General features: G+C 47.5%; 1 protein-coding gene and 1 long non-coding RNA gene across 23 annotated transcripts; both read left to right on the top strand.

Annotated features, from left to right (window-relative positions):
- The first annotated feature begins 3,753 nt into the window (after positions 1-3,753).
- Positions 3,754-6,275, top strand: LOC127913414 (uncharacterized). Of its 3 annotated transcripts, none has more exons than XR_008085520.1 (4): positions 3,754-3,808; positions 3,983-4,257; positions 4,333-4,891; positions 6,077-6,275. It is a non-coding gene; the product is annotated as an uncharacterized LOC127913414 (long non-coding RNA). The 3 variants fall into 3 exon arrangements; XR_008085518.1 differs by having other exon boundaries at positions 4,308-4,891; XR_008085519.1 differs by lacking the exon at positions 3,754-3,808 and adding an exon at positions 3,822-3,858 and having other exon boundaries at positions 4,308-4,891.
- A 1,506-nt stretch (positions 6,276-7,781) lies between these two features.
- LOC127913531 (steroid transmembrane transporter SLC22A24-like) lies at positions 7,782-20,801 on the top strand. 20 transcript variants are annotated; one of them, XR_008085891.1, is made up of 10 exons: positions 7,782-8,310; positions 9,539-12,289; positions 12,550-12,705; positions 12,809-13,068; positions 13,796-14,003; positions 14,160-16,953; positions 18,890-19,044; positions 19,480-19,648; positions 20,111-20,213; positions 20,439-20,801. XR_008085891.1 is itself a non-coding variant. In XM_052485731.1 (8 exons), the coding sequence occupies exons 4-8, from the start codon at positions 16,898-16,900 to the stop codon at positions 20,736-20,738; spliced, it is 783 nt and encodes a 260-aa protein (XP_052341691.1). In that variant the 5' UTR covers positions 7,782-8,310; positions 9,539-12,289; positions 12,550-12,653; positions 14,160-16,897; the 3' UTR covers positions 20,739-20,801. The 20 variants fall into 20 exon arrangements, 3 of the variants coding, with proteins under 3 accessions (XP_052341691.1, XP_052341690.1, XP_052341692.1); XR_008085890.1 differs by having other exon boundaries at positions 12,809-13,120; XR_008085888.1 differs by having other exon boundaries at positions 12,809-13,172.
- Positions 20,802-21,697: the final 896 nt, after the last annotated feature.

Raw genomic sequence — 21,697 nt, 5'->3', positions numbered from 1 at the left:
CCCTCCTGTGTTTTATAGACCCTCCTGTGTTTTATTGACCCTCCTGTGTTGTATAGACCCTCCTGTGTTTTATAGTGCCTCCTGTGTTTTATAGACCCTCCTGTGTTGTATAGACCCTCCTGTGTTTTATAGACCCTCCTGTTGTATAGACCCTCCTGTGTTTTATAGACCCTCCTGTGTTTTATAGACCCTCCTGTTTTATAGACCCTCCTGTGTTTTATAGACCCTCCTGTGTTTTATAGACCCTTCTGTGTTTTATAGACCCTCCTGTGTTTTATAGACCCTTCTGTGTTTTATAGTCCCTCCTGTGTTTTACAGTCCCTCCTGTGTTTTACAGTCCCTCCTTATTTAGGAAACGGATGCTGCTAATTGGTATTATAGCTTCCCCCAATTGTTTACACACTAAAACTGGTCCATGAGGCCCAATGACCCAAACCTGTGGAAGTGTAAAAGGTAGAGATGGAGGTAGAGGTAGAGTGAGAGGTGGACCAAGAACAAGGAGAGTAATCTCTGATTAAATTCTGGCGACTATGGCGGAGTGAGGGGTCAACCATGGTTTGACCTTGAGAGAGAGCTGGGCAGAGAGTGCTGCTTCACCATGGCATTCATCTTCCGGACGTTCCACAATGAGAAGAGGTTTGTACTGCAGACATCGGACCTCTCTGCTGCTTTTACTACTTGACAGTAGAACAATATAAAGCACAGTAAAGACTGTAGATTCCAATACATACTGGAAAGGGAAACAAAGTCAATGTTTAATATATTATTATTATTATTTGTAACATGTTAATCTTGTATACTGTACTACTGTAGTGTTTACTGTACTGTATGATATTTAGTTTTATAGTTTTCTTCTGGTTGCTTAACCACTATCTTTAAAACTATAGACTACTTTTGAAAAACTCTACACACTAACCCGAAAACCTTACACCAAACCAGCAAAACATTAGACATCTCTTGCAAAAACAAACAAGTCTTGCTAAACTCTTTTGTGTGTCGTACAGTCTAGACACAAAGCATCATTTGAATAAGCACACGAAGCACCAACTAGGAACTGATTGTATACATTTAAAACAGTTGAGGCTGTTGTTTTTTCTGTGTGCAGGGCATAGCAGTTTGCAATACAGTATTGTCACACATGTAATAAACACACAGGTATCCAAATGTGTAAAATATGGATGTGTATTCCAAACATAACACACTATCAATACAAATAAGGTTGAAATGATTATAATCAAAAAAATTCTGTTCTAAAACTCATTAATAAACAACAAATGCAGCACTAGAAGGAAAACCAAAACATTTGTGTTAGAAGAAAAAAAAAGAACTAAAAAAAATGTTGTCTACATCTGACCTTCTTTGTGGGTCTGGCCAGAAGACTTCATCCACATCACATGTCTACATCTGACCTTCTTTGTGGGTCTGGCCAGAAGACTTCATCCACATGCCATGTTTTCTTGACGAAGGCAGCGTGGGAAGTATGGCCTGGAGTCCCGTATCCAGGCCTGGCGTGACCCCTGACCCCTGTCTCCACAAGCCTCCTCCATTGCCTGTAGAACGGGTATGCGTTGGTGGGGCTGGCAATTGTACACCTTCCAACGCATGGCAGAGAAGAATTCTTCAATAGGATTCAAGAACAGAGAGTATGGGGGGGATTGAGTCCTGGAACCAATCGCGGACCACAGTAGCCCCTATTTATAGAGCTCAAGCTCTGATTTGTAAGTGAACTCCTTATCTAAAAGTGTTTTCATGTGTCGATGTGGAAAGGCAATTGGTGAAATAGTGTAGCAACGTAGAGACAAATGTTTACAGTTTTGCAGAAAGTGTGTTATAAAATTACAACTTCAGTATAAAGCAGAGAATGTGCATTCAGTCTGGCACACTTGGTAAATGCATTGCCTACAAGTGTTAATGGTTTCAGAGATAGTGCTTCAAGAATCACTGCTAGGGTTTAAACATTCATAAAAAAAAACTGTAGTATAACTGAAAGACGACCACCACGAACAGGAAAGCTGCCATTGTGCAAACGGTAGTTGAACATAATACCATAAGACTGCGGGAAATCCAACAACAGAGGATTGAAAACCCTGCCATCTTTCATAACATCAGAGAGAGGTACCTGGCCAGCGCGGGGGGAAATGTCACCATATGTACAGCTACGAGCCACAATGGGATCCTCCACTGCCATGCCACCCTTGGACCATAAAACACCCCCATGCCACCCTTGGACCATATAACACCCCCATGCCACCCTTGGACCATACAACACCCCCATGCCACCCTTGGACCATACAACACCCCCATGCCACCCTTGGACCATACAACACCCCCATGCCACCCTTGGACCATACAACACCGACACGCCACCCTTGAACCATACAACACCCCCATGCCACCCTTGGACCATACAACACCCCCATGCCACCCTTGGACCATACAACACCCCCATGCCACCCTTGGACCATACAACACCCCCATGCCACCCTTGGACCATATAACACCCCCATGCCACCCTTGGACCATACAACACCCCCATGCCACCCTTGGACCATACAACACCTCCATGCCACCCTTGAACCATACAACACCTCCATGCCACCCTTGAACCATACAACACCGACACGCCACCCTTGAACCATACAACACCCCCATGCCACCCTTGGACCATACAACACCCCCACACCCTTGGACCAGACAACACCCCATGCCACCCTTGGACCATACAACACCCCCATGCCACCCTTGGACCATACAACACCCCCATGCCACCCCCATACAACACCCCCATGCCACCCTTGGACCATACAACACCCCCATGCCACCCTTGAACCATACAACACCCCCATGCCACCCTTGGACCATACAACACCCCCATGCCACCCTTGGACCATACAACACCCCCATGGAACCATACAACACCCCCATGCCACCCTTGGACCATATAACACCCCCATGCCACCCTTGGACCATACAACACCCCCATGCCACCCTTGGACCATACAACACCCCATGCCACCCTTGGACCATATAACACCCCCATGCCACCCTTGGACCATACAACACCCCCATGCCACCCTTGGACCATACAACACCTCCATGCCACCCTTGAACCATACAACACCTCCATGCCACCCTTGAACCATACAACACCGACACGCCACCCTTGAACCATACAACACCCCCATGCCACCCTTGGACCATACAACACCCCCATGCCACCCTTGGACCATACAACACCCCCATGCCACCCTTGGACCATACAACACCCCCATGCCACCCTTGGACCATACAACACCCCCATGCCACCCTTGGACCATACAACACCCCCATGCCACCCTTGGACCATACAACACCCCCATGCCACCCTTGAACCATACAACACCCCCATGCCACCCTTGGACCATACAACACCCCCATGCCACCCTTGGACCATACAACACCCCCATGCCACCCTTGGACCATACAACACCCCCATGCCACCCTTGGACCATACAACACCCCCATGCCACCCTTGGACCATAAACACCCCATGCCACCCTTGGACCATAAAACACCCCCATGCCACCCTTGGACCATACAACACCCCCATGCCACCCTTGGACCATACAACACCCCCATGCCACCCTTGGACCATACAACACCCCCATGCCACCCTCTCCTGAACACCTTACATGACCATCTTTTTCAGCCAGAGCAGAGACGGTCCAGGTGATCCTGGGCAGAGAGACGCCAGGTGATCCTGAGCAGAGAGACACCAGGTGACCCTGAGCAGAGAGACACCAGGTGATTCTGAGCAGAGAGACACCAGGTGACCCTGAGCAGAGAGACACCAGGTGATCCTGAGCAGAGAGACACCAGGTGATCCTGAGCAGAGAGAACCCAGGTGATCCTGAGCAGAGAGAACCCAGGTGATCCTGAGCAGAGAGACACCAGGTGATCCTGAGCAGAGAGACACCAGGTGATCCTGAGCAGAGGACACCAGGTGATCCTGAGCAGAGAGACACCAGGTGATCCTGAGCAGAGAGACACCAGGTGATCCTGAGCAGAGAGACACCAGGTGATCCTGAGCAGAGAGACACCAGGTGATCCTGAGCAGAGAGACACCAGGTGATCCTGAGCAGAGAGACACCAGGTGATCCTGAGCAGAGAGACACCAGGTGATCCTGAGCAGAGAGACACCAGGTGATCCTGAGCAGAGAGACACCAGGTGATCCTGAGCAGAGAGACACCAGGTGATCCTGAGCAGAGAGACACCAGGTGATCCTGAGCAGAGAGAACCCAGGTGATCCTGAGCAGAGAGACACCAGGTGATCCTGAGCAGAGAGACACCAGGTGATTCTGAGCAGCAAAAGTTCTCATTTGGGACAACGTGCGTTTCCCATTGGGCTGCTCAGGTCCGCAACTGCTTCCATGACAACTGATTCCAGAATATATTGCCTGTGATGTTGATGAAAATCTGTGGCTGGACCAAAACAACAGACATGACTGATTTTGTTTTCATAATGGAGTATTTGTTTCTTGACCTATAATTTAGATACTAGTGTATTTTGACAGTTTATTGATCTAACATACAGTACAATAGTACAAATAGGACTATTTTGTCTTCCTTTGCATATTCCAATATATATTTACTGTATGTTTGTATTTTGACTGTATGTGTGTTTACAGTATGCTGTCATGTAATGAGTCACGTTGAAATATAAAACTTACATGTTATTTTATTTTAGTACACACAAACAATTTACAGTATAACAGCATCTTAGTCTTTACACTGAAAATAGGTTCTGATAGTAGTGTTTGGAACATGTCCCATTAGTGTGATCTCTGTTGTCACTAAGTTAGATTAATTTGATGTGTGTCTCATTTGAAAGCAGAGTTTCATTTTGAGCAGGTCATTGGACACTGTGCTATCCAACCTCCAAACGAGCTTCAATGCCATACAGCACTCCTTCCGTGGCCTCCAACTGCTCTTAAACGCGAGTAAAACCAAATGCATGCTTTTCAACCGATCGCTGCCTGCACCCGCATGCCCGACTAGCATCACCACCCTGGATGGTTCCAACCTTGAATATGTGGACATCTATAAGTACCTAGGTGTCTGGCTAGACTGCAAACTCTCCTTCCAGACTCACATCAAACATCTCCAATCAAAAATCAAATCCAGAGTCGGCTTTCTATTCCTCAACAAAGCCTCCTTCACTCACGCTGCCAAGCTTACCCTAGTAAAACTGACTATCCTACCGATCCTCGACTTGCGATGTCATCTACAAAATGGCTTCCAACACTCTACTCAGCAAACTGGATGCAGTCTACCACAGTGCCATCCGTTTTGTCACTAAAGCACCTTATACCACCCACCACTGCGACTTGTATGCTCTAGTCGGCTGGCCCTCACTACATATTCGTCGCCAGACCCACTGGCTCCAGGTCATCTACAAGTCCATGCTAGGTAAAGCTCCGCCTTATCTCAGTTCACTGGTCACGATGGCAACACCCATCCGTAGCACGCGCTCCAGCAGGTGTATCTCACTGATCATCCCTAAAGCCAACACCTCATTTGGCCGCCTTTCGTTCCAGTACTCTGCTGCCTGTGACTGGAACGAATTGCAAAAATCGCTGAAGTTGGAGACTTTTATCTCCCTCTCCAACTTCAAACATCAGCTATCCGAGCAGCTAACCGATCGCTGCAGCTGTACATAGTCTATAGGTAAATAGCTCACCCTTTTTCACCTACCTCATTCCCATACTGTTTTTATACTGTTTTTATTTATCTACTTTTCTGCTCTTTTGCACACCAATATCTCTACCTGTACATGCCCATCTGATCATTTATCACTCCAGTGTTAATCTGCAAAATTGTATTATTCGCCTACCTCCTCATGCCTTTGCACACATTGTATATAGACTGCCCATTTTTCTACTGTGTTATTGACTTGCTAATTGTTTACTCCATGTGTAACTCTGTGTTGTCTGTTCACACTGCTATGCTTTATCTTGGCCAGGTCGCAGTTGCAAATGAGAACTTGTTCTCAACTAGCCTACCTGGTTAAATAAAGGTGAAATAAATAAAAAAAAGGGAATACCTGATTTTTGATTGGTGTGTTTCATTTTCCAAGATGTCTGTGGGGTTTTGGGTAAATATGCTAACTGTTTAGAGTTTTTCTGTTTTTAAGCTTTAAGTACCTGAGATGTAGTTTCAGCAATCGTGTGTTAACAATTGGGAAAAACTGTAACAAAATAAATATTGCATGCCCCATTACTCTCTCACAGAGGGGTTCTGAGCCTTTGACAGGACAACAGTAGTTGGTGTGGGTTTGTGTGTATGAGAAAGAAGGAGAGAACTAAGGGGGAGAGAGAGAATGAAAATGGAGTGAAAATGAATGGAGAGAAAAGAGAGAGGGGGGAGAGAAGGAATAGGGAGAAAAGAGTGAGGGGGGAGAGAAGGAATGGGGAGAAAAGAGAGAGGGGGGAGAGAAGGAATTGGGAGAAAAGAGAGAGGGGGGAGAGAATGAATGGGGAGAAAAGAGTGAGGGGGGAGAGAAGGAATGGGGAGAAAAGAGAGAGGGGGGAGAGAAGGAATGGGGAGAAAAGAGTGAGGGGGGAGAGAAGGAATGGGGAGAAAAGAGTGAGGGGGGAGAGAAGGAATGGGGAGAAAAGAGTGAGGGGGGAGAGAAGGAATGGGGAGAAAAGAGTGAGGGGGAGAGAAGGAATGGGGAGAAAAGAGAGGGGGAGAGAAGGAATGGGGAGAAAAGAGTGAGGGGGAGAGAAGGAATGGGGAGAAAAGAGTGAGGGGGGAGAGAAGGAATGGGGAGAAAAGAGGGGGGAGAGAAGGAATGGGGAGAAAAGGGAGGGGGAGAGAAGGAATGGGGAGAAAAGAGGGGGAGAGAAGGAATGGGGAGAAAAGAGTGAGGGGGGAGAGAAGGAATGGGGAGAAAAGAGTGAGGGGGAGAGAAGGAATGGGGAGAAAAGAGTGAGGGGGAGAGAAGGAATGGGGAGAAAAGAGAGAGGGGGAGAGAAGGAATGGGGAGAAAAGAGAGGGGGAGAGAAGGAATGGGGAGAAAAGAGTGAGGGGGAGAGAAGGAATGGGGAGAAAAGAGTGAGGGGGAGAGAAGGAATGGGGAGAAAAGAGTGAGGGGGGAGAGAAGGAATGGGGAGAAAAGAGTGAGGGGGGAGAGAAGGAATGGGGAGAAAGAGTGAGGGGGAGAGAAGGAATGGGGAGAAAAGAGAGGGGGGAGAGAAGGAATGGGGAGAAAAGAGAGGGGGAGAGAAGGAATGGGGAGGAAAAAGAGAGAGGGGAGAGAAGGAATGGGGAGAAAAAGAGAGGGGGAGAGAAGGAATGGGGAGAAAAGAGAGAGGGGGAGAGAGAAGAAATGGGGAGAAAAGAGAGGGGGAGAGAAGGAATGGGGAGAAAAGAGAGAGGGGGAGAGAAGGAATGGGGAGAAAAAGAGAGGGGGAGAGAAGGAATGGGGAGAAAAGATAGAGGGGGAGAGAAGGAATTGGGAGAAAAGAGAGAGGGGGAGAGAAGGAATGGGGAGAAAAAAGAGGGGGGAGAGAGAAGGAATGGGGAGAAAAGAGAGAGGGGGAGAGAAGGAATGGGGAGAAAAGAGAGGGGGGAGAGAAGGAATGGGGAGAAAATAGAGGGGGGAGAGAAGGAATGGGGAGAAAAGAGAGGGGGAGAGAAGGAATGGGGAGAAAAGAGAGAGGGGAGAGAGAAGTGGTTAGGAGAAGTAGTTCAATAGAATTTCTAGGTTCAGGTCAACTCGACCCCCAGGCAATGGGGAGGAAGTCTAATGCAGAGGACTGTGGGTTAGGTATTTATTCACCCCTGACCACTTTGTCGCGATTTGTAATGATTAGTCTGCTTTTACAGTACTTATTACGCTAACAAGACTTGACCAGAGTTCCAGGATTTTACGGGTGTAACAGTCCCTTCAGCTCCGCTGTCTGGTGAGATATGCGCTGAGCGGAGAGAGAGAGAGTGAGTGATAGAGAGAGTGAGTGATATAGGAGAGTCCTATGGCTCCATTGCAGCTCGCGGTGTACTTGCGGCTCGCTCTCATATTCTTCTTCACGGCGTTTCTTTTCTTCCTCGATGTCTTCACTGTCAGCAGAGCAGCCTCCTCGTGCGCTAACGTCCCCAGTCAGTTACCGACCAAGAGTCGAACCGGAGGATATGAAGTCTCTTCTAGTAGTGTGCGCAAACAGAACCGCACTCCCGGGGAGGTGCGCGAGATGAACGTGTCACTTATATCGGTATTGTTACCGACACAGGATGAGATCACGCGGGGGAACGACACGGATAGAGATAATGTGAGTAAACATGTTATGTGTGTGTGTGTCTCTTCACAGTCCCCGCTGTTCCATAAGGTGTATATTTATCTTTAAAAAAATTGCATCAGCTTACTGATGTGGAATAGAGTTCCATGTAGGCTCTATGTAGTACTGTGTGCCTCCCAATGTCTGTTCTGGACTTGGGGACTGTGAAGAGACCTTTTGTGGCATGTCTTGTGGGGTATGCATGGGCGTCACTCAGGCCTTTTACAAATGAAAACAATCCTCCGTTCCAGACCGATCTACTTAACCAGTAGTGTCTCCCACTGACACCAATGCGATAGCAGCTGGGTCTGGTCCAGAGAGGACATATGAAGATAATGATTTTTTTCCCCCGCCCTTGATTATCTCATGATTATGATCAACATAACAAAGTTGTTTTGTCGAGATCAAGAGATAAAGTCTATAAATAGGATTCTACTGCTGCATCAGTTACTTGATGTGGAATAGAGTTCCATGTAGTCATGGCTCTATGTAGTACTGTGGAATAGAGTTCCATGTAGTCATGGCTCTATGTAGTACTGTGGAATAGAGTTCCATGTAGTCATGGCTCTATGTAGTACTGTGGAATAGAGTTCCATGTAGTCATGGCTCTATGTAGTACTGTGGAATAGAGTTCCATGTAGTCATGGCTCTATGTAGTACTGTGGAATAGAGTTCCATGTAGTCATGGCTCTATGTAGTACTGTGGAATAGAGTTCCATGTAGTCATGGCTCTATGTAGTACTGTGCGCCTCCCAATATCTGTTCTGGACTTGAGGACTGTGAAGAGACCTCTTGTGGCATGTCTTGTGGGGTATGTATGGAGTGGATGCATTGATGATAAAGCCCATGGTGGATAAGAACATACCTTTTCACTGATTGCTAAGCTAAGAGATGGTACGTTTCACGCTAACGTCGTGGTTTCATTTGTGTTTGTGTAACGGATGTGAAACGGCTAGCTTAGTTAGCGGTGTTCGCGCTAAATAGCGTTTCAATCAGTGACGTCACTTGCCCTGAGACCTTGAAGTAGTAGTTCCCCTTTGCTCTGCATCGCTTTTGTGGAGCGATGGGTAACGATGCTTCGGAGGGTGACTGTTGTTGATGTGTGCAGAGGCTCCCAGGTTCGCGCATGGGTATGGGCGAGGGGACGGTTTAAAGTTATACTGTTACATTTGGAGCTCATTATCAGTTTTCTAAGTTAGAATGTTAGCATACTGTTTCCCAGACTGTGTGCCACCCCCAAGACACCAGCCAATCACAGCAGCTCCAGTGCCGGCAAAAGGTATTGATACACCTTGACTGGATTTTCTCACCCATCTACACACAAAACCCCATGGTGAAAAAGTGAAAACAAGTTTTTAGAAATGTTTGCAAATTTCTTGAAAATTAAATAGAGCAATATCTCATTTACATAAGTATTCACACACCTGAGTCAATACTTTGTAGAAGCACTTTTGGCAGCAATTACAGCTGTGAGTCTTTCTGGGTAAGTATCTAAGAGCTTTCCACACCGGGATTGTGTAACATTTGTCCATTATTCTTTTCAAAATTCTTCAAGCTCTGTCAAATTGGATGTTGAGCATCGCTAGACAACCATTTCTAGGTCTTGTAACTTGGTCTCTCAGGAACATTCACTGTAATATATGCCATTTAGCAGACACTTTTCTTATTTGTAATACCCTCTTTGGGCTAGGTGGGACGCTCGTGACCCACCTTGATAACATCTGATGAAATTGGAGAGCGCAAAATTCAAAATACAAAAATCGTAATATTAAACATTCATGGAAACACAAGTGTCTTACATCGTTTAAAAGCTTAACTTCTTGTTAATCCAGCGACTTTGTCAGATTTCAAAAAGGCTTAACGGCAAAAGCAGACCATGTCATTATCTGAGGACAGCGCCGCGCGTACACCAGCATTAAAAACGTTTTCCGAACCAGCAGAGGCGTCACAAAAATCAGAAATAGCGATAAAATAAATCACTAACTTTTGAAGATCTTTCTCTGTTTGCAATCCCAAGGGTCCCAGCTACACAACAAATGTTTGTTTTGTTTAATAAAGTCCTTTAAAACCCACCAAAAGACAGTTTATTTGGGGTATTTGAATTCAGTAATCCACCCATTCCACACGTTCAACATGCAAACAAAGGAATCTGAAAAGTTACCAATAAACTTTGTCCAAACAAGTCAAACAATGTTTCTAATCAATCCTCAGGTACCCTAATACAGTGTAAATAATATGTAAATAAGATGTAAATAATATGTAAATAAATGATATAATTTAAGACGGAATCTAGCATGTTCAATACCAGATATTAATAACGAGGTGCACGCCCTCATCCACGCCCTCATCCACGCCCTCATCCACGCCCTCATCCACGCCCTCATCCACGAGCGCCACAAGACTACAGTCCAAATGAGAGCCACCTTGAAAAACTACAACTACTAATTACTTTTTCAACAAACAAGCCTGAAACCCTTTCTAAAGACTGTTGACATCTAGTGGAAGCAATGGGAACTGCAATCTGGGAGGAATTCCTCTGAATATCCCATAGACAAGCATTTGAATGGACTGTGACCTAAAAACAATAATCTGGATGGATTTTCCCCGGGTTTTCAACTGCCATATCAGTTCTGTTATACTTACAGACATTATTCAGAGTGATTTCTGACCAATGCTACCAATTATATGCACATCCTAGCTTCTGGGCCTGAGTAACAGGCAGTTAACTTTTGGCACATCAGTCATCCGAACTTCTGAATACTGCCCCCTAGCCTTAAGAAGCAGTATAGATTTGAGCTGTTGTTTTAGGTTATTCTCCTGCTGAAAGGTGAATTCATCTCCCAGTGTCTGTTGGACAGCAGACTGAACCAGGTTTTCTTTTAGAATTTTTCCTGTGCTCTATTCCATTTTTTTTCTTCTGAAAAACTCACCAGTCTTTAACGATTGCAAGGATATTCATTACATGATGAAGTCTGAGTGGTCCTCCCCTAAACATAACACTTTGTATTCAGGACATAAAGTGAATTGCTTTGCCACATTTTTTTGCAGTATTACTTTAGTGCCTTGTTGCAAACAGGATGCATGTTTTGGAATAGTTTTATTATGTACAGGCTTCCTTCTTTTCACTGTCAATTAGGTTAGTGTTGTGAAGTTACTACTGTTCATCCCTCCTCAGTTTTTTTCCAACACTGGCCAATAAACACTGTAACTGTTTTAAATCATCATTGGCCTCATGGTGAAATCCTTGAGTGTTTCCTTCCTCTCTGGCAACTGAGTTAGGAATGACGCCTGTATCTTTGTAGTGACTGGGTGCATTGATACACCATCCAAAGTGTAATTAATAACTTCGTGCTCAAAGGGATATTCAATGTCTGCTATTTTTATCTACCAATGGGTGCCCTTATTTGTGAGACGTTGGAAAATGTCCCTGCTTTGTGTGGTTGAATCCGTGTTTGAAATGCACTGCTCGACTGAGGGACCTAACAGATCATTGTATGTGTGGGGTACTGAGATGTGGTAGGTAGCCTAGTGGTTTGAGCATTGGAGCAGTAACCGAAAGGTTGCTGGATTGAATTCCCGAGCTGACAAAGTAAAAATCTGTCGTTCTGCCCCTGAACAAGGCAGTTAACCCACAGTTCCCCGGTAGGCCATCATTGTAAATAACAATGTGCTCAGGATCTATCCCTTTTTTTCAATTTTTGCCTGAAATGACATACCCAAATCCAACTGCCTGTTGCTCAGCCCCTGAAGCAAGGATGTGCATATTATTGGTATCATTTGAAAGGAAACACTTTGAAGTTTGTGGAAATGTGAAAAGAATGTAGGAGAATAAAAGCAAAAGCAGGAAACAGGAAAACACTCATCCAGAGGTGGCGCTCCTAGTGGCCGGGGACTTTAATGCAGGAAAACACTCATCCAGAGGTGGCGCTCCTAGTAGCCGGGGACTTTAATGCAGGAAAACACTCATCCAGAGGTGGTGCTCCTAGTAGCCGGGGACTTTAATGCAGGAAAACACTCATCCAGAGGTGGCGCTCCTAGTAGCCGCGGACTTTAATGCAGGAAAACACTCATCCAGAGGTGGCGCTCCTAGTAGCCGGGGACTTTAATGCAGGAAAACGCTCATCCAGAGGTGGCGCTCCTAGTAGCCGGGGACTTTAATGCAGGAAAACACTCATCCAGAGGTGGCGCTTATAGTAGCCGGGGACTTTAATGCAGGAAAACACTCATCCAGAGGTGGCGCTCCTAGTAGCCGGGGACTTTAATGCAGGAAAACACTCATCCAGAGGTGGCGCTCCTAGTAGCCGGGGACTTTAATGCAGGAAAACACTCATCCAGAGGTGGCGCTCCTAGTAGCCGGGGACTTTAATGCAGGAAAACACTCATCCAGAGGTGGCGCTCCTAGTGGCCGGGACTTTAATGCAGGAAAACACTCATCCAGAGGTGGCGCTTATAGTAGCCGGGGACTTTAATGCAGGAAAACACTCATCCAGAGGTGGCGCTCCTAGTAGCCGGGGACTTTAATGCAGGAAAACACTCATCCAGAGGTGGCGCTTATAGTAGCCGGGGACTTTAATGCAGGAAAACACTCATCCAGAGGTGGCGCTTATAGTAGCCGGGGACTTTAATGCAGGAAAACACTCATCCAGAGGTGGCGCTCCTAGTAGCCGGGGACTTTAATGCAGGAAAACACTCATCCAGAGGTGGCGCTCCTAGTAGCCGGGGACTTTAATGCAGGAAAACACTCATCCAGAGGTGGCGCTCCTAGTAGCCGGGGACTTTAATGCAGGAAAACACTCATCCAGAGGTGGCGCTCCTAGTAGCCGGGGACTTTAATGCAGGAAAACACTCATCCAGAGGTGGCGCTCCTAGTAGCCGGGGACTTTAATGCAGGAAAACACTCATCCAGAGGTGGCGCTCCTAGTAGCCGGGGACTTTAATGCAGGAAAACACTCATCCAGAGGTGGCGCTCCTAGTAGCCGGGGACTTTAATGCAGGAAAACACTCATCCAGAGGTGGCGCTCCTAGTAGCCGGGGACTTTAATGCAGGAAAACACTCATCCAGAGGTGGCGCTCCTAGTGGCCGGGGACTTTAATGCAGGGAAACACTCATCCAGAGGTGGCGCTCCTAGTAGCCGGGGACTTTAATGCAGGAAAACACTCATCCAGAGGTGGCGCTTATAGTGGCCGGGGACTTTAATGCAGGAAAACACTCATCCAGAGGTGGCGCTCCTAGTAGCCGGGGACTTTAATGCAGGAAAACACTCATCCAGAGGTGGCGCTCCTAGTAGCCGGGACTTTAATGCAGGAAAACACTCATCCAGAGGTGGCGCTCCTAGTAGCCGGGGACTTTAATGCAGGAAAACACTCATCCAGAGGTGGTGCTCCTAGTAGCCGGGGACTTTAATGCAGGAAAACGCTCATCCAGAGGTGGCGCTCCTAGTAGCCGGGGACTTTAATGCAGGAAAACACTCATCCAGAGGTGGCGCTTATAGTAGCCGGGGACTTTAATGCAGGAAAACACTCATCCAGAGGTGGCGCTCCTAGTAGCCGGGGACTTTAATGCAGGAAAACACTCATCCAGAGGTGGCGCTCCTAGTAGCCGGGGACTTTAATGCAGGGAAACACTCATCCAGAGGTGGCGCTCCTAGTGGCCGGGGACTTTAATGCAGGGAAACACTCATCCAGAGGTGGCGCTCCTAGTAGCCGGGGACTTTAATGCAGGAAAACACTCATCCAGAGGTGGCGCTCCTAGTAGCCGGGGACTTTAATGCAGGAAAACACTCATCCAGAGGTGGCGCTCCTAGTAGCCGGGGACTTTAATGCAGGGAAACACTCATCCAGAGGTGGCGCTCCTAGTGGCCGGGGACTTTAATGCAGGGAAACACTCATCCAGAGGTGGCGCTCCTAGTGGCCGGGGACTTTAATGCAGGGAAACACTCATCCAGAGGTGGCGCTCCTAGTGGCCGGGGACTTTAATGCAGGGAAACTTAAATCTAGTTTATCAAATTTCTATCAGCATGTTAAATGTGCAACCAGAGGAGAAAAAAAACCTCTGAACCACCTTAACTCCACACACAGAGTACGTACAAAGCTCTCCCTCGCCCTCCATTTTGCAAATCTGATCATAATTATATCCTCCTGATTTCTTCTTAAATAAATTAAAGCAGGAAGCACCAGTGACGAGATCAATAAAGAAAGTGGTCAGAGGAAGCAGATGCTAAACTACAGGACTGTTTTGCGGGCAGACTGGAATATGTTCCAGGATTCCTCCAATGGCATTGAGGAGTACACCACATCAGTCATTGACTTCATCAATAAGTGCATCGATGACGTCATCCCCACAGTGACAGGACATACCCCAACCAGAAGTCATGGATTACAGGCAACATCCGCACTGAGCTAAATGCTAGAGCTGCTGCTTTCAAGGAGCGGGACTCTAACCCGGGAAGCTTATAAGAAATCACACTATGCCCTCCGACGAATCATCAAACAGGCAAAGGGTCACTACAGGACTAAGATCGAATCATACTACACCAGCTCTGACTCTCATCGGATGTGGCAGGGCTTGCAAACCATTACTACAAAGGGAAGCACAGCCGAGAGCTGCCCAGTGACACGAGTCTACCCGATGAGCTAAACTACTTATATGCTCGCTTTGAGGCAAATAACACTGAAACATGCATGAGAACACCAACTGTTGTGGAAGACTGTGTGATCATGCTCTCCTTAGCCGATTTGAGTAAGACCTTTATACAGGTCAACATTCACAAGGCCACGGGGCCAGACGGATTACCAGGATGTGTACTGTGAGTATGCGCTGAACAACTGGCAAGTGTCTTCAATGGCATTTTCAACCTCTCCGTGTCCGAGTCTGTAATACCAACATGTTTAAAGGAGACCACCATAGAGCCTGTGACCAAGAACACTAAGGTAACCTGCCGAAATGACTACCGACCAGTATCACTCACGTCTGTAGCCATGAAGTGCTTTTAAAGGCTGGTCATGGATCACATCAACACCATTATACCAGAAACCTTAGACCCAATCCAATTTGCATTCCGCCCCAACAGACCCACAGTTGATGCAATCTCTTTTGCACTCCACACTGTCCTTTCACAGCTGGACAAAAGGAACACCTATGTGAGAATGCTATCTATTGACTACAGCTCAGTGTTCAACACCATAGCACCCTCAAAGCTCATCACTAAGCTAAGGACCCTGGGACTAAACACTTCCCTCTGTAACTAGATCCTAGACTTCCTGACGGGCAGCACCCAGGTGGTAAGGGTAGGTAACAGCACATCTGCCACGCTGATCCTCAACACAGGGGCCCCTCAGAGGTGCGTGCTCAATCCCCTCTTGCACTCCCTGTTCACTCACGACTGCACGGCCAGGCACAACTCCAACACCATCACTAAGTTTGCCAATGACAACAGTGGTAGGCCTGATCACCGACAATGACGAGACAGCCTATAGGGAGGAGGTCAGAGACCTGGCCGTGTGGTGCCAGGTAAATAACCTCTCCATCAATGTGATCAAGACAAATTAGATGTTTGTGGACTACAGGAAAAAGAGGACAAAGCACTTCCCCATTCTCATCGACGGGGCTGCAGTGGAGCAGGTTGAGAGGTTCAAGTTCCTTGGTGTCCACAACACCAACAAACTAACATGGTCTATGCACACCAAGACCGTCGTGAAGCCGGCACGACAAAACCTATTCCCCCTCAGGAGACTAAAAAGATTTGACATGGGTCCTCAGATCCTCAAAAGGTTCTACAGCTGTACCATTGAGAGCATCCTGATTGGTTGCATCTCTGCCTGGCAACTGCTCGGTACTGCATGGAACTACAGAGGGTAGTGCATACGGCCCAGTACATCACTGGGGCCAAGCTTCCTGCCATCCAGTACTTCTATACCAGGCGGTTCAGAGGACTCCCAGGGCTACCATGGCTTCCAGGGCTACCATGGCTCCCAGGGCTACCATGGCTCCCAGGGCTACCATGGCTCCCAGGGCTACCATGGCTACCAGGGCTACCTTGCTCACAGGGCTACCTTGGCTACCTTGGCTCCAAGGGCTAACTTGGCTACCTTGGCTCCCAGGGCTAACTTGCTACCAGGGCTACCAGGGCTACCAGGTCTATCAGGACTCCCATGACTATCAGGGCTACCGCTCAATTCATGCCATTTCGATCTACAGTGTCCACAGATCAATTTATAAGCTAAAATGTCAGTCGGAACCGATATCAGAACCATGCAAATCTTAACCCTAATTTGCTCCAGTGTGCCGTACACTGAGTACTACTATGGCTGACCCTGAGTACTACAATGGCTGACCCTGAGTACTACAATGGCTTACCCTGAGTACTACTATGGCTGAACTTGTAAAACAACACATTTCATTATCAGGTATGTGTGGCAATAAATAGTTAGTGTTGCAACTAGATTACTAGAACATTATCTAGCACAAACATCTGTGCGTGCATGCGTGCGTGCGTGCGTGCGTGCATGCGTGCGTGCGTGTGCGTTTGTGTTACAGGGCAAAGTGTGTTTGGATCCAGTGGTGTTGGCGTACAGTCAGACCATGTACATGGCTGGCCTTCTGCTGGGATCTCTCTTCGGAGGATCTCTCTCTGACAGGTGACATACACACACTGTACATACACACACACAGTACATACACACACGCACGCACGCACGCACGCACAGTACACACACACACACACACACACACAGTACACACACACACACACACACACACACACACACACACACACACACACACACACACACACACACACACACACACACACACACACACACACACACACACACACACACACACACACACACACACACACACACACACACACACACACACACACACACACACACACACACACACACACACACACACACACACACACACACACACACACACACACACACACAGTACACACACACACTACACACAGTACACACACACACACACACACACACACACACACACACACACACACACACACACACACACACACACACACACACAGTACACACACAGTACATACACACACACACACACACACACACACACACACACACACACACACACACACACACACACACACACACACACACACACACACACACACACACACACACACACACACACACACACACACACACACACACACACACACACACACACACACACACACACACACACACAGTGTATATATACAGTTGAAGTCGGGTTCAATGGGGTTCAGGTCTGGAGGTTGGGCTGGCCATGACAGGGTCTTGATCTGGTGGTCCTCCATCGACACCATGATTGACCTGGTTGTGTGGCACGGAGCATTGTCCTGCTGGAAAAAAAAAACAGTCCTCGGAGTTGGATAACATTGTCAGAGCAGAAGGAAGCAAGTTTTCTTCCAGGACAAAGCTTGTACTTGGCTTGATTCATACAACCTCAGATCATCACCGATCCTAAACCAAATTTCAAAGTGGGTGCAAGACCTGGAGAGGTCTACAAGCCACAGGGTCTCGCACCCACAAAACATCAGTCTCAACGTCAACAGTGAAGAGGCAACTTCTGCCTTCTAAGCAGAGTTCCTCTGTCCAGTGTCTGTGTTCTTTTGCCCATCTTAATCTTTTTTTTCCATTGGCCAGTCTGAGTTATGGCTTTTTCTTTGCAACTCTGCATAGAAGGCCAGCATCCCGGAGTCGCCTCTTTGCTGTTGATGTTGAGACTGGTGTTTTGCGGGTAATATTTAATGAAGCTGCCAGTTGAGGACTTGTGAGGTGTCTGTTTCTCAAACTAGACACTCTAACGTACTTGTCCTCTTGCTCAGTTGTGCACCGGGGCCTCCCACTCCTCTTTCTATTCTGGTTAGGGCCAGTTTGCACTGTTCTGTAAAGGGAGTACTAGTACACAGCATTGTATGAGATCTTCAGTTTTTGGCAATTTCTCGCATGGAATAGCCTTCATTTCTCAGAACAACAATAGACTGATGAGTTTCAGAAGAAGGTTCTTTGTTTCTGGCCATTTTGAGCCTGTAATCGAACCCACAAATGCTGATGTTCCAGATACTCAACTAGTCTAAAGAAGGACAGTTGTATTGCTTCTTTATTCAGAACAACAGTTTTCAGCTGTGCTAACATCATTGCAAAATAGTTTTCTAATGATTAATTTGCCTTTTAAAATGATAAACTTGGATTAGCTAACACAATGTGTCATTGAAACACAGGAGTAATGGTTGCTGACCTACATAGATATTCCATTAAAAATCAGCCCTTTCCAGCTACAATAGTTATTTACAACATTAACAATGTCTACACTGCATTTTGATCAATCTGATGTTATTTTATTGTGCTTTTCTTTCAAAAACAAGGACATTGAATGGTAGTATACACACACACACACACACACACACACACACACACACACACACACACACACACACACACACACACACACACACACACACACACACACACACACACACACACACACACACAGTAAATGATACACTGTAACACATGGACGTCGTGTGTGTGTGTGTCTCTGTGTGACTAGGTACGGTAAGCGAGTGGTACTGCTGGTGTGTGTGTGTGTCCATGCTGTGACTGCTGTGCTGCCGGCAGTCCTTCCTCACGCCATCCTCTTCCTCACTCTGCGCTGTCTGGCCGGGGTCTCCTGCTGCTGTATCAATATCTGCAGCTTCAGCCTGGGTAACACATCTACCCTACCGTAACTGTGTGTGTGTGTGTGTGTGTGTGTGTGTGTGTGTGTGTGTGTGTGTGTGTGTGTGTGTGTGTGTGTGTGTGTGTGTGTGTGTGTGTGTGTGTGTGTGTGTGTGTGTGTGTGTGTGTGTGTGTGTGTGTGTGTGTGTGTGTGTGTATGTGTATGTGTGTGTTTGTGTTTGTGTGTGTGTGTGCATCGTGCCATGCGGCTGTGGGCATGGATTTAACTGTGTGTATGTATGTGTGTGTGTGTGTGTGTGTGTGTGTGTGTGTGTGTGTGTGTGTGTGTGTGTGTGTGTGTGTGTGTGTGTGTGTGTGTGTGTGTGTGTGTGTGTGTGTGTGTGTGTGTGTGTGTGTGTGTGTGTGTGTGTGTGTGTGTGTGTGTGTGTGTGTGTGTGTGTGTGTGTGTGTGTGTGCGTGTAGGTGTGGAATGGAGTCTTCCCAGGTATCGTATTTGGCCCCCGGCCCTCCTGTCCTTCTCCTTCAGCCTGGGTATGATGGCGTTGGCACCGCTGGCGTACCTTACACACACCTGGACACAGCTACACCTGGCACTGGCCGTACCACAGATCCTCTGTCTGCCTCTCTACTAGTGAGTAACACACACAACCCTAAGTCTCCCCTGAAACCAGGTGAGAGAGTGTGAGTGAACCTGTACTGAAATGCCATGGATCTCCCCATTCTCAGCCATTAATCTCCCCCTCTCAGCCATGAATCTTCCCCCTCTCAGCCATGAATCTCCCCCTCTCAGCCATGAATCTCCCCTCTCTCAGCCATGAATCTTCCCCCTCTCAGCCATGAATCTCCCCTCTCAGCCATGAATCTCCCCCTCTCAGCCATGAATCTCCCCCCTCTCAGCCATGAATCTCCCCTCTCTCAGCCATGAATCTCCCCCTTCTCAGCCATGAATCTCCCCCTCTCAGCCATGAATCTCCCCTCTCTCAGCCATGAATCTTCCCCCTCTCAGCCATGAATCTCCCCCTCTCAGCCATGAATCTCCCCTTTCTCAGCCATGAATCTCCCACCTCTCAGCCATGAATCTCTCCCTTCTCAGCTCCATTCCTGAGTCTCCTCACTGGTTGCTCCTGAAGAAGAGGCTGGACACTCTGGAGGAGTACAGGAGACACAGTCCTGAGGACAAACGCTGTTTAGACCTGGTACACACACACACAAATACACACACACACACACACACACACACAAACACACACACACACACACACACACACACACACACACACACACACACACACACACACACACACACACACACACACACACACACACACACACACACACACACACACACACACACACACGTATGTCTGTACTATATCAGTGTTCCTAGGCGCGACTCAGGTCTGTGTGTGTTTCTGTCACAGCTGTTGGAGACAGAGGGGAAGGACCTGCAACAAGTCCCCTGGGACACAGACACACTGGAGACTGGCACACACATAGCAAAGGCAGACACGCAAACCCAGGAGGGAAACACACTTTCCCACTGCGGACACATGAGAAGTCCCACCATTCTACTGCGCCTGGTCATCATGAGTTACATTGGGTGGGTCAGTCTGTGTTGTTTTGGCTCTGTACTCCAGTGTTACAGGTTTTTCCATTTATATTTTGAGGTAGAGCGTTATCACGTAGGGCGGACCAATCGGTGTCACCTCGTTAGTAAGTAGGTGTTACACCTGTGCCGGCTTGTCCATCTCATTAGTGGGAGGTGTATCACCTGTGCCAGGTTATCCATCTCGTTAGTGGGAAGGTGTATCACCTGTGCTGGGTTATCCATCTCATTAGTGGAAGGTGTATCACCTGTGCTGGGTTGTCCATCTCGTTAGTGGGAAGGTGTATCACCTGTGCTGGGTTATCCATCTCGTTAGTGGGAAGGTGTATCACCTGTGCTGGGTTATCCATCTCATTAGTGGGAAGGTGTATCACCTGTGCTGGGTTATCCATCTCATTAGTGGAAGGTGTATCACCTGTGCTGGGTTGTCCATCTCGTTAGTGGGAAGGTGTATGACCTGTGCTGGTTTATCCATCGTTAGTGGGAAGGTGTATCACCTGTGCCGGGTTATCCATCTCGTTAGTGGGAAGGTGTATCACCTGTGCCGGGTTATCCATCTCCTTAGTGGAAGGTGTATCACCTTTGCTGGGTTATCCATCTCATTAGTGGGAAGGTGTATCACCTGTGCTGGGTTATCCATCTCGTTAGTGGGAAGGTGTATCACCTGTGCTGGGTTATCCATTCCGTTAGTGGGAAGGTGTATCACCTGTGCTGGGTCATCCATCTCGTTAGTGGGAAGGTGTATCACCTGTGCTGGGTTATCCATTCCGTTAGTGGGAAGGTGTATCACCTGTGCTGGGTTGTCCATCTCATTAGTGGGAAGGTGTATCACCTGTGCCGGGTTATCCATCTCGTTAGTGGGAAGGTGTATCACCTGTGCTGGGTTATCCATCTCGTTAGTGGGAAGGTGTATCACCTGTGCTGGGTTATCCATCTCATTAGTGGGAAGGTGTATCACCTGTGCTGGGTTATCCATCTCATTAGTGGGAGGTGTATCACCTGTGCCAGGTTATCCATCTCGTTAGTGGGAAGGTGTATCACCTGTGCTGGGTTATCCATCTCATTAGTGGGAAG

This window comes from Oncorhynchus keta, chromosome 29 (genome assembly GCF_023373465.1).
Source record: "Oncorhynchus keta strain PuntledgeMale-10-30-2019 chromosome 29, Oket_V2, whole genome shotgun sequence".
NCBI lineage: Eukaryota > Metazoa > Chordata > Actinopteri > Salmoniformes > Salmonidae > Oncorhynchus > Oncorhynchus keta.
This window is presented reverse-complemented; position numbering and strand designations above follow the sequence as displayed.

Excerpts from the sequence above, each read along its gene's own strand:
- LOC127913531 (XM_052485731.1), top strand. The coding sequence starts at position 16,898 with ATGTACATGGCTGGCCTTCTGCTGGGATCTCTCTTCGGAGGATCTCTC. Across the intron at positions 19,649-20,110 it reads CTCTGTCTGCCTCTCTACTA|CTCCATTCCTGAGTCTCCTC; the intron begins GTGAGTAACACA and ends CTCCCTTCTCAG. Across the intron at positions 20,214-20,438 it reads ACAAACGCTGTTTAGACCTG|CTGTTGGAGACAGAGGGGAA; the intron begins GTACACACACAC and ends TTTCTGTCACAG.